Source organism: Danio aesculapii, chromosome 19, assembly GCF_903798145.1.
Source record: "Danio aesculapii chromosome 19, fDanAes4.1, whole genome shotgun sequence".
Classification (NCBI taxonomy): domain Eukaryota; kingdom Metazoa; phylum Chordata; class Actinopteri; order Cypriniformes; family Danionidae; genus Danio; species Danio aesculapii.
The window spans coordinates 3,651,133-3,664,754 of NC_079453.1; the positions used below are offsets into that span (position 1 = coordinate 3,651,133).

The 13,622-nt window shown below is 32.0% G+C and overlaps 1 protein-coding gene across 1 annotated transcript in view; it reads right to left on the minus strand.

Annotated features, from left to right (window-relative positions):
* The window catches only part of si:ch211-80h18.1 (uncharacterized protein LOC555593 homolog), a 47,051-nt gene extending 34,031 nt beyond the window's left edge, over window positions 1-13,020 (minus strand). Inside the window, exons 1-8 of the mRNA XM_056480205.1 lie at window positions 13,010-13,020; window positions 11,777-11,844; window positions 11,594-11,662; window positions 9,762-9,794; window positions 7,335-7,376; window positions 1,962-2,003; window positions 1,766-1,804; window positions 1,520-1,558 (exon numbers count right to left, since the gene is read on the minus strand). Of these exons, the coding sequence (XP_056336180.1) occupies window positions 1,520-1,558; window positions 1,766-1,804; window positions 1,962-2,003; window positions 7,335-7,376; window positions 9,762-9,794; window positions 11,594-11,662; window positions 11,777-11,844; window positions 13,010-13,020 (343 nt within the window). The remainder of the gene's footprint in view (window positions 1-1,519; window positions 1,559-1,765; window positions 1,805-1,961; window positions 2,004-7,334; window positions 7,377-9,761; window positions 9,795-11,593; window positions 11,663-11,776; window positions 11,845-13,009) is intronic.
* Window positions 13,021-13,622: the final 602 nt, after the last annotated feature.

Consider the following 13,622-nt stretch of genomic DNA (forward strand, 5'->3'; position numbering starts at 1 on the left):
ACTATGCAAGTCAATGGTTACTGGTTTTCAGCATTCTTTTCAAATATTTTCTTTTGTGTTTAACATAACAGTAAACTCATAAAGGTTTGAAATCACTTGACGGAGAGTAAAAAGTGAGTAAAAAAAAGAAAGTTCTCTTATTATTGATACTTTACTTGTTTCAAACCTTTAAAAATATGTTTTTTACCTTCTGTTGAACACAAAAGACGATATTTTGAAGAATTCTAGAAACCTGTAACCATTGACTTATATACTATTTGTTTTTCCTACTATACAAGTCAATGGTTACCGGTTTTCAGCATTGTTCGAAATATCTTTTTTTGTTTAACATAACAAGAAACTCCTAAAGGTTTGAAATCACTTAACGGAGAGCAAATAGTGAGTAAAAAAAAGAAAGTTCTCTTATTATTTATTCACCTTTTACTTGTTTCAAACCTTTAAGAGTTTTTACTATTCTGTTGAACACAAAAGATATTTTGAAGAATGCTGAAAAACTGCTAACCATTGACTTCTATAGTATTTGTTTTTACTTCTATGGAAGTCAATGGTTACAGGTTTTCAGCATTCTTCAAAATATCCCCTTTTACGTTCAACAGATTAAAGAAACTCCTAAAGGTTTGAAAACCACTTAGCGGAGAGTAAATAGTGAGTAAAAAACGTTGATTAGCTTATTATTTACTCACCCTTTACTTGTTTCAAACCTTTAAGTGTTTTTTTTACCTACAGTTAAACACAAAAGAAGATATTTTGAAGAATGCTGAAAACCGCTAACCATTGACTTCTATAGTTTTGTTTTTCCTACTATGGAAGTCAAGGGTTACAGATTTTCAGCATTCTTCAAAATATCTCCTATTATGTTCAACAGATTAAAGAAACTCATAAAGGATTGAAAACCACTTAGCGTAGAGTAAAAAGTGAGTAAAAAACGTTGATTAGCTTATTATTTACTCACCCTTTACTTGTTTTAAACCTTTATGAGTTTTTTACCTTCTGTTAAACACAAAAGAAGATATTATGAAGAAAGTTGGAGACCTATAACCATTGACTTTCATTGTATTTGTTTTTTCCACTATGGAATTCAATGGTTACCGGTTTTCAGCATTCTTTGAAATATCTTCTTTTTTGTTTAACATAACAAGAAACTCCTAAAGGTTTAAAATCACTTATCGGAGAGTATATAAGAAAATTCTCTTATTTACCCACCCTTTACTTGTTTCAAACCTTAAAGAGATTTTTTTTTTACCTTCTGTTGAACACAAAAGAAGATATTTTGAAGAAAGATGGAAACTATTTGTTTTTCCTACTATGGAAGTCAATGGTTACCGGTTTTCAGCTTTCTTCAAAATATCTTCTTTTGTGTCCAACAGATAAAATGAATGAGTAATTGAGTACATTTTTGAGGGTGAACCATGACTTTAATTTGACAGTAAATGACATTTTAGTTTTAGTGTTTCGCAAAATGTGTGATAATCATAATTTTTTGGCAGTGTTATTATATTCTGACTGAAATGCGAGTTACCGTTTGCTCCACCTGAAGCTGTGGATGTGCTGCTTGATGCTGCAATGATAAAAACACTATTTCAGTATCACAAAAAAGAAAACACACACACACACATCTAGATTTGACCTCCTGATGTTCGGCTTCGAACCCTATGTCCGTGTACAGTATACTGTTGCGTTTTCTACACGGGGTCAGACGGTGTTGCTTTTCTAAGGTGCGACTTGTGTGAAAGTTTTGCCCCTGACAGATCAGGTTCACACTTACAGACTTGGCCCGTTTGAGTGCCACCATTAAGTTTGTGACCTGGGAAACGAGAGCGAAAAGGTTTTGTCAAAAGATGTATTGGACTTCAGAAAGGCCTGAGAAGTGGCCATTGAGCTCTCAACAAATTCACCTTTCACCGTGAGAGACTAATGCACACCGAAACACAACTTCACGTTATCGAGTAGACTTTCCTTACCGTTTGGGGATTCGCCCGCGACGCCGCTGCCAGGAGTCAAACCTTGGAGGAAAAACAGCCCTTCAGTTTAAAAAAAAAAATCAGCCCTGAAAATACATCTCATTTTGCCATAGAAGAGACAAATTTAAGAGTTTTTAAAAGCAAAAATGTATTTAAAATCCGTATAGTGACTGCAAATGAGACCAATATTGTGATAAGGGTCTTACATTTAATTTAAAGTTGTATTAAAAATTGGCAAAACTCAACTTTTATAGCAGAGTCAAATTTAAGAGTTTATACAAGCTAAAATTATTAGTATTAACATTAAAAGCTGTATTGTTACTACATACGAGACCGATATTATGATGCAAGTCTTACATTTCATTTAGAACAGTAAACAGTATTAAAATTTGCCCCCCAAAAAACTCTCATTTCGCCATACCAAAGTCAAATTTAAGAGTTTTTAAAAGCTAAAATTATTAATATTAACATTAAAAGCTGAACTGTTACTACATATGAGACCGATATTATGATGCAGGTCTCACATTTCATTTACAACAGTAAACAGTATTAAAATTTGCCCCCCAAAAAACTCTCATTTCGCCATACCAAAGTCAAATTTAAGAGTTTTTAAAGCTAAAATTATTAATATTAACATTAAAAGCTGAACTGTTACTACATATGAGACCGATATTATGATGCAGGTCTCACATTTCATTTACAACAGTAAACAGTATTAAAATTTGCCCCCCAAAAAACTCTCATTTCGCCATACCAAAGTCAAATTTAAGAGTTTTTAAAAGCTAAAAGTATTAGTATTAACATTAAAAGCTGTATTGTTACACCATACGAGACCGATATTATGATGCAGGTCTTACATTTCACTTAGAACAGTAAACAGTATTAAAACTTGCCCCCCAAAAAACTCTCATTTCGCCATACCAAAGTCAAATTTAAGAGTTTTTAAAAGCTGAAATTATTAATATTAACATTAAAAGCTGTATTGTTACTACATATGAGACCGATATTATGATGCAGGGTCTCACATTTCATTTAGAACAGTAAACAGTATTAAAACTTGCCCCCAAAAAACTCTCATTTCGCCATACCAAAGTCAAATTTAAGAGTTTATACAAGCTAAAATTATTAGTATTAACAGTAAAAGCTGAATTGTTACTACATATGAGACTGATATTGTGATGCAGGGTCTCACATTTCATTTAGAACAGTAAACAGTATTAAAACTTGCCCCCAAAAAACTCTCATTTCGCCATACCAAAGTCAAATTTAAGAGTTTTAAAAGCAAAAAATGTATTTAAAAGCTGAATTGTGACTACAAATGTGACCGATGTTGTGATCCAGGTCTTACATTTCATCTATAACCCTCATTTCACCCTAACGGACTTTCTGCAGGTCTCACAAAGTCGAATTTAAGGGTTTTTAAAAGCAAAAATGTATTACAATTAAAAGCTATTATTTTTCAATTATTTTTTCCCCCAATTTCTGTTTAGCGGAGGGAAGAATTTTTCAGCACATTTCTAAACATAATAGTTTTAATAACTCATTTCTAATAACTGATTTATTTTATCTTTGCCATGATGACAGTAAATAATATTTGACTAGATATTTTTTAAGACACTTCTATACAGCTTAAAGTGACATTTAAAGGCTTAACTAGGTTAATTAGGTTAGGGTAATTAGGCAAGTTATTGTATAATGATGGTTTGTAGACTATCAGAAAAAAATATATAGCTTAAAGGAGCTAATAATATTGTCCTTTAAAATTGTTCATAAAATTTTTTAAACTGCTTTCATTCTAGCCGAAATAAAACAAATAAGACTTTCTCCAGAAGAAAAAATATTATCAGACATACTGTGAACATTTCCTTGCTCTGTTAAACATCATTTGGGAAATATTTAAAACAGAAAAAAAATTCTAAAGGGGTTTAGTAATTCTGATTTCAACTGTACATAATTTTTTTCTCTCTGTCTTTAGCATTGTTAGAATATGCATTGTCTGTTGTATTGTTCTAATGTGTTTTGTTAATAATAATTAATAATTTAGTTTAAAAAACGCCCAAAAACACATCAACTCTCATTTTGCCATTGCAAAATTTAAGACTTAATCAAAAATATATTAACATTAAAACCTGTATTATGGCTACAAAAGGTCTACAATTTAATTTACAGTTGAAGTCAGAATTATTAGCCCCCCTTTGAATTTTTTTTCTGCTTTAAATATTTCCCAAATGATGATTAACAGAGCAAGGAAATTTTCACAGTATGTCTGATAATATTTTTTCTTCTGGAGAAAGTCTTATTTATTTTATTTCAGCTAGAATAAAAGCAGTTTTTAATTTTTTATGTATTTTTTGATAGTCTACAAACCATCGTTATACAATAACTTGCCTAATTACCCTATCCTGCCTAGTTAACCTAATTAACCTAGTTAAGCCTTTAAATGTCTCTTTAAGCTGTATAGAATTGTCTTGAAAAATATCTAGTCTAATATTATTTACTGTCATCATGACAGAGATAAAATAAATTAGTTATTAGAGATGAGTTATTAAAACTATTATGTTTAGAAATGTGTTGAAAAAAATCTTATCTCCGTTAAACAGAAATTGGGGAAATAGATAAGCAGGGGGGCTAATAATTCAGGGGGTTTAATAATTCTGACTTCAACTGTATTGTGTATTAAAATACAAATTAATACCATTATAGATGAAATGTAAGCCCTGTATTACAATATCGGTCTCATTTCTAGACACAATACAGCTAAATATATAGGATTTTAATTTCATTTTAAATGAAATGTAAGACCTGTATCACAATATTGGTCTCGGTATTGAGTTCAGTCTCAAGGTATGACTTTTAAAAGGAAGCGTGGCACCAAACCCAAACCATAAACCAAAGCATCATTGGAGGATGAGCAAATCGTCCTCTCTGCAACTTTCACATGGTCGCCCGCTGAAGCTAAGCAGTACCTGGATGGAAGACTACATGGGAAAATTAGGTTGCTGCTGGAAGTGGTGTTAGTGAGACCAGCAAGGGGCGCTTAACCTGCGGTCTATGTCCTGACGCCCCAGTATATTGAAGGGGACTCTATACTGCTCAGTAAGCGCCATCTTTCATCGACGTTAAACCGAGGTCCCGGCCAAATATCCTGGCCAAATTTGCCCACTGGCCTCTGTCCATCATGGCCTCCTAACCATACTCATATCATAATTGGCTTCATTACTCTGTCTCCTCTCCACCAATCAGCTGGTGTGCGGTCTGGGACAATATGCCTGCCGTCGCTTCATCCAGGTGGATGCTGCACCATGCAGATGGATGAGGAGATTCCACCCCAAAAGTGTCCAGAAAAGTGGTATATAAATGTAAGGAATTAATATTGTACAAATGAGATCGTATAAATTCATACTAATTATCCATTAAATCCAAAAGTTACACATTGATGCGAGTTGGCCTTGGAAGTTTTTTAAGGTTTTTTGTATCTTGAAGGAACAACAATTCATATATTGTCTTTTTATTGTCACTTTGAGTTCTATTGTATGACGTTTTGCATTATACACGCAGATTGCTTGCATAATAAAAATACAGCTTTTAAATTATTGGCCACCAAAAATAGCTTACTCTATATAATGGATCCCCTAATTTTGGGATACTGTTTTAAATCTGGAAGCATAACAACTGATATTGAATTATATATCGCTAGTGTTCAGTATTGATGAGAATTAACTGAGATTATATTTTTGCCATATTGCCCAGATCTAAATTGTAGAGTTGAATCTTCAACATCAACAGTCAGCAGAGCAGAGATCAACATCCCATAATGCTATTCACAGCCAAAAATAAATGGAAAATATCTATGGAAAATATATGGAAACTATTCATTAACAGATATGTTTTACAGTGCATGCAATCCTAACTTTGTAGCTTGATTTATACATTCGCCTGGCTCTGCAATGCAAATGAATGAATTAATGAATAAACTAATTCAAAACATCTGGATTTTTTTTTTGGGGGGGGGGGGGGGGGGGTCTCTTTAAGATTTGTTTAAAATGATTGAAGATTCATTATAGATTGTGTAACACTTTAAAATAATGGTCTATGTTAGTTAATGTAAAGCATAAACAAACAACTAGTAACATATTTATTGCAATCTAGGCTTATTCTGAAAACGTACCTCTATATACATTTCTGGAAATCACGAAATACGTCCCGGGGGAACGTTTTTTTGCAGTTTTTGCGAATCCACGAGAGGCCGCTGTGTACGCTTTTTGAGATCTCAGTTTCTCTCGCGAGTGGCATTCGTGCCTGCAGTTCTCATGTAAACCCACCAGAGGCCGGTGTTGACTGACTGTTTGGCTGACTGAATGACTGATCGATCGACTGATCCACCCTCATTCTTCCCTAAACCCAACTAATTTTATTGATTGACCCGCCCACCCATTTCCCTAAACCCAACCAACTAATTTCAAAAGCAATCCAGAAAAAGAAAAGCCCTCGTCTGATTTTTACCACATTTTCAGATTTTACCACATTCTCACCCTGTTATTTACTTGTTTTTTTTTATTTTTTGTCTTCTGTTTTTGTTTTACCTGCTTTCTGGAAACCTGTTCTTCACCGGACTTGAAACCCCTCGTCGTGGTCAACTCCTCTCTGCGTCTCAAAGACGCCTACGTACATGGCGCGCTAACGGGACAAAATGGTTACAGCGGGAAAGCTGTCCATACGAAGATAAGCGGTCAGCTGGTAAGCGTGAAAAGGAACGGCGTCATACTGCCCAGTAGCGTTTGTTTAAAAAATTAAATGTAGCCATACGTACCTCTGGCTACATAATTCACGATCTCCAGAAACGTATATACAGTAGGGCTACGTTTTCAGAATAAGCCAATGTTGGTTTATTGTGTATACACTCAACTTTGTAACCATTAATGTTATTTAGGCTAAATAATGTCAGTTCATGTTTACTCACAGTGCATTAACTAATGTTATCAAGTGCAACTTTGTATGTATTTATAACATTATCATTATTATTTGTAATAATGCATCAGTTAATATTGAATTAACACATGCTTTACAAGATTATTCATACTTAGCTAATGCTAATAAATACATTCACTAATGAACTATTATTCATAAGTGTTACCATAGACTACAATTATAGCAGACTTTTTATGAAGGCTTTCCAAGACCCTTTGTTTTCCATGCACCTGTTGTTTCGTCTTTCCACATTTATTAATAATCAAGCACCGCTGCTGATCTACCGTGGTGAAATCCCCACATACCTGATCCCTAAACCAGATTAAGCCCTGACTGACTTTGGTGCACCCACTGAACTATTTCCCAGTCTTTTTTTTTCTCTAAAGAGGATTAGCTTCACCTTACCCAAGCCTTTGGGTGCTGTGGTGGCCTGCTGAGATCCGGCTCCTTCAGGGAGAAAGAGGGACAAGAAACATATTCTTAACATTCACTCAGATCGTTTCTTGCAGCTCAAGCAATCCATTCCGGCCAGGTGGAAGGACAAACTCTCTTTTTACATGTGCTTAAGGGTCTTTATGTCTTGCATTAACTGGTTATATATATTTAGTGGTGATTTTATCATTTTTATGTGCATTTTAGATATCATTTTAGTTTGGATTTTATGTAACAGTGACTTTACAATAAGGATGTATCAGTTAATGCATTAATTTAGCTTAGATGAATTAAGAGTGAACAACACATATGTTAAGAATGACTTCACCAGTTGATAAAACTCTTCTTACATTAGTAGTTTGGAATATACTACTGCCCAAATAAATAAAGCAAGAAAACTAATATTTTGGTCAAATATGAAAGAGGCATGTTTGAGTCCTGATTTTGTACCTGTTATTGCAATATTTTTGTTTTATTATAATTTCACTTTCTGCTGGGTTGATCACAGGCTTTGTTGTATTTAGTTCTAAATATAAAATGTTCAATAAATAAAAAAGGATGACTTCATTCTACACTAAAAATTCTGTGATCATTAACTTGCCCTTTACTCATTTCAAACCTTTATGAGTTTCTTTCTTCTGTTAAACACAAAATAAGGTACTTAGAAAAATGTTGGAAACCTGTAACCATTGACTTCCATTTGTTTTTCCTATCGTGGAAGTCAATGGTTAAAGGTTTTTAGCATTTCTCAAAATAACATGTTTTGTTTTCAGCAAAAAAAAGAAGCTCATAATCATTTGAAACCACTTGAGAGAGAGTAAACACTGAGTAAATTTTCATTTTTCTTTGAACTATCCCTTTGATAATGAAAATATATGACTTTATACATCCCCTTTATTAGCCCTTAACTCGTTTCAAACCTTTATGAGTTTCTTTCTTGTTGAACACAAAATAACATATTTATAAAAATGTTAGAAACCTGTAACCATTGACTTCCATTTGTTTTTCATACAATGGAAGTCAATGGTTACAGGTTTCCAACATTTTTCAAAATAACATATGTTGTTTTCAACATTAGAAAAAAAAGCTCATAATGGTTTGGAACCACCTGAGGGAGAGTAAATACTGAGTAAATGTTCATTTTTGAGTGAACTTTCCTTTTTAAAAGAGATCATTTTAAAACAAACCTGAAAATTCTGTCATTGTTTACTCTCCAACTCGTTTCAAACCTTCATGACTTTCTTTTTTCTGTTAAACACAAAATAAGGTATTTTGAAAAATGTTGGAAACCTGTAACCATTGACTTCCTTAATAGGAAAAACAACTACTAAGGAGGTCAATGGTTACAGGTTTCCAGCATTTTTCAAAATATCTCCTGTTTTTCATAAGCTGTTTATGTAAAGGGAATCACTAGAATATGAGCAACTTAACATTAAAAAAGATTATATAAAGCTTAACAGGTGTGTTGTTCGCTGTTTATTCAAACAAACTAATGCATTATCTAACATTAACTAATACAACCTTCTAGTAAAGTGTTACCAGAGTTTAAATATCTACATTAATACTGATTTATTATATTTAACGTCCAACATATATTAAAAGATAAGTCTGTTTTAAGTGCTGTTATTTATTTTACCAAACTGTTTGGAGCAGATAAGATGATTTTATTCAGCAAGAATGTAATAAAAACATGTTGGGAAAGTATTTTGCATCCCAATGTATACAATATTTGTATCAAATGTTTCCGTATATTGGAATTATTTCTGAGGAGTCTTATGACACGTATGATGCTAAAAATTCACTTTGTTTTACATGAATAAATTACATATATTTTAATAGAAATCGGTTCTTTTGAATGATAGTATCAATAAAATGCAGCCTTGAAAAATCTCTTATCGACCCCAAACTTTTCTTAATGGTAGTATTTCTTAATTACCTTACAAAAAGTACTGTAGTACATGGTTTTAACAGATTAAGACACTTTTAAATATTCCATGGTACTAAAATATAGCATAATCCAGAAATATATAATCTACTACAAATCGACTAATCTAAAAACCCATATTAATTATTGTGAACTCAAATCTACTTCAAATAATACCATAATTTCCGTAAAATATATATAAAAACATTCATTGCATGCTGCTTTGATATGTACTGTGGACACTTTATGATTATAAAACATGGCGCTTAAAATAATAAATAAAACTTGTCTCATAATCATACTATACAATAACACCATGGTACTTTTCTGAATGTGTAATTTCTGCTATAATTACGGCAAAGACCCAAATATTTAGAATAGCTCCAGCTTATTATGAGGCATTTTGACTTTTAAAGCAAATTATGAGTGATTATGTGATTATTAAAGATGACTGAGGCTGTGAACCTGTCACCCACCCTTCATATGCTGACCTTTGGAGTCATCATCATCTGTAAAGAAAAGGGAAAATCGATAGAGTTTATAACAACCGCTCCTTTGTTTGGCCCTTCTTCTCCTCTTTCTGTCCCGAAAGCCTCAGACCTGCTGACTGTTATCAGAATAAGTTTGCCATTCACTCATCTGCTAGTTAAAAGGCTCTTATTGTGTCTTAGAAACTTTGTTAAAAATGAGTAGATCAAGCAGAACAGATTTTAAAATAAGTTAAAAGAGTTTAAGGATGACTTTTATAATCGTTTATCATGAATGTTATTGTATTAAAGGGGTAGTTCACTCAAAAAATGTATTTCCTATTGTTTATTCACTCCTTAGTTGTTGTCTGAGCTTCTAACTTCTGTTGAACACAAAAGAAGATATTTTGAAAAATGCTGGCACCAATTGACTTCCATAGTATTTTTCTTCCTACTATTGAAGCCAAGGAGTGACAGAATTCTTCAAAATATATTCTCTTGCATTCAACAGAAGATAGAAATGTTTGGAACAAGTAAAGAGAGAGTAAATAAATAGGACATTTTCATTTTGTGCTGAACTACCCTTTTAAAGGGGTAAAATCTGTTTATATATGTTTTCAGGGATAGTTTGCTCAAACTTTTAAATTTACTATCATTTATTCACTCTACACTTTAAATAAAATCTATTTGAGTTTCTGTCTTCTACTGAACACGAAAGAAGATATTTTTAAAAATGCTGGCACAAACTGACTTCCATAGTCCTTTTTTCCTACTATGTAAGTCAATATGTGCCAGCATTCTTCAAAATATCTTCTTTTGTGTTCAACAGAAGATAGAAACAACATTAACATTTGAAACAAGTGAAGGGGGTGTAAATTATGAAGACATTTTAATATTTGTGGTGAACTATCCTTTTAAAGGGATAAAATATGTTTATATATGTTTTTAAATTTAAATTTAAATTTGCTATCATTTACTCACTCTTCAGTTTTTAAAAAATCTATTTGAGTTTCTGTCTTCTATTGAAAATAATTTAAAAAATATATATTTTGAAAAATGCTGGCACCAATTAACTTCCATAGTAATGTTTCCCTACTATGGAAGTCAATGAGTGCCAGCATAATTTAAATTATCTTCTGTCCTCAAAAGAAGATAGAAACATCATAAATGTTTAAAATCACATGAGAGAGAATAAATGACTAGATTTTTTAATCTTCACTTGTTCAAAGCTTATTTGAGTTTGTCTTCTATTGAAAACAAAAAAATATATTTTGAAAAATTATGGCACCAACTGACTTCCATAGTAATATTTAACTATGGAAGTCAATAAGTGCCAGCATTGTCCAAAATATCTTTTTTTATTTTCAACAGAAGACAGAAACACCATAAAGGTTTAAAACTACATGAGAGAAAATAAATGACAATATAATTTAAATTTTTGGGAGAACTATACCTTTAAGGGCATAATATATGTTTATATATGTTTTAAAGGATAGTTTGCTCAAAAATTAAAACTTGCTATCATTTATTCACTCCTCACTTGTTCAAAACTCAAATCTGAGTTTGGGTTTTCCGTCGAACACAAACAAAGATATTTAAAAAAAAATGCTGGCAGCAATTGACTTCCATAGTAATTTTTTTCCTAGTATGGAAGTCAATAAGTGCCATCATTCTTCAAAATATCTTCTTTTGTGCTCCATAAAACACCATAAATGTTTAAAACCACATGAGAGAGGATAAACGACAAGATGATTTTCATTTTTGAGTGAACTATCCCTTTAAGTTCTGGGCTTCTTGATGCGGTTTGACCAGATCTCGTGTAAAAGATCTTCATCTCCTACCCTCTTCCTCCTCAGACAGCTCTTCTTCACCCTCTTCAGCCTCAAAGTCATTTTCCTCGGGCTCCTTATCTGAAAGAACGCAAGATTTGATTTAGCGCTCTGTGTGAAAAAATGTGCAGGCGCTGTATGTTAAACATAAGAGTGTGTCATTACACACAGCCCCTCTGGGAGAAGAGCTCGTACCTTCAACAGGAGCCGCTGATACGCTGGACACCAAAAACACAACTGCCACTGAAGCGATTACAAGATTTCTGTCAAAGCACAACGATAAGAGACTACAATGAGCAAACGGGAAGCGCAATTACACCTGACAACAAAATACATCGCTGTTTTGGTGAATCACAAGTTCAACTATGCATTCTTTTAATGTTATTTTAATAGGAAGTGAATTCATTGGATGTTTCTTTTACACACTAATAAATAACACATTTAGGTAGCACTGGAAACTGCATGAAAAAAAGATGTTTTTATATTATTTTTATATTATTTTATATTTTTGTTATTTTTTTAAAATATTATTTTATAATTTTTAATATTATTTTATATTAATAATTAGAAACGACATCACTAAAATAGACTCCAAAATTAAACTAAGCTCAAAAAATAATCTTGATTATATGTTGTTTGTCAAACCACTTATCCAAAATGAGTTGAAACAACAATTTTTTTTATTATGGGGACAACTTAATTGTATTATATTCAATCCACTTAAATTTGTAAAAACTAATACGCTAACTTAATTCCTTCATGTTGTTCCAACTCAAATTGATTGTGTGGAACCAGCATTTAATTAACAGTTGCAAAAATAAGTCAAATGCAGATTATTGCAAACTCATTAGCAGCTTATTATCTTATTACAAACAAATGCTGTACTAAACATGGTTTAAAATAGGCTTAATCGTGTGCTTGCGACATTAAAGTCATGGGTTTGATTCTTCGGGAATGCATGAATTGATGTATATACATTTTAAATATCTTTGAACAAACAATTATAATTCAAATTCAATCACCGTAATATGCTTCCTGTTATATGTATTGATTAATTAGCTATAAATCGCTTATATTTATTTCAATTTCAAAGTAAAAAATCAGACTTGCCATCATCAGCAATAAAACACATACACTTTAAAACACATACAAATAAAATATGCTCGTTCTAGAATATTAAATATTAAAAATATGAATTATAAAGCAAATAGGTGCAGCTGTAATGAGCATAAAATTAGTATATTTCAAAATACTTACACATATTAATGACCCCTATTTTTTATTTATGTTCTAAAATGTACTTTGAAACCATGGTTGTGTCAGAAGACATTATCATAAATAATAATAATAATAATACTAATAATAATAGTGAAATCAATTAGAGAATAAAATCAGTTGCAATAATTAAATCAAACAGCACTGCCTTACCTTAACAGCATCTTTATGTTTCTATGTGTGCAGCAGACATAAAGCAACCAGCAAACGTGCTTTTGACTTCCTTATGCTTGACTGGGCAGCAAATTTCATTTTATACCCTTGCAGCCCCCCATCTTGTTAAGGGGCCGGACTCGAACTACACCCACTCCAATCGAACCACAGACATCTATAATTCGTAGTTCATACTCAGATCTGCCATATACAATGCTAAAAATGAACATTCAGAATGTTTTCACAAATGTAATAATAAAAAATTTCAGGGAAAACTCTTAATATATATATATATTTTCTTGCTTTGTTAGGAAAATTAGTTTAAAGTGATTGAAAATTCAGTTCTGTAGATGTTGAAGGTTCTTCATGGAAGCATTAACGGCTGTAAAAGCCTTTATTTTTCAGTAATGAAAATTGATTACGCCAAAGATTTGATATTAAATGTGTGTATGTATGTTCTTGTTTTCTTTTGCAATGTTTTCTTAAAATACATTTATACAAATGTGTTCATTTCTATTCATATTTTTATTTCTTATTGTACAGTCCATATGTGTATATATGATTCATATTTTTTATGGTTTACTTTATTTTCCACTGATGTCTTTCTTATTTG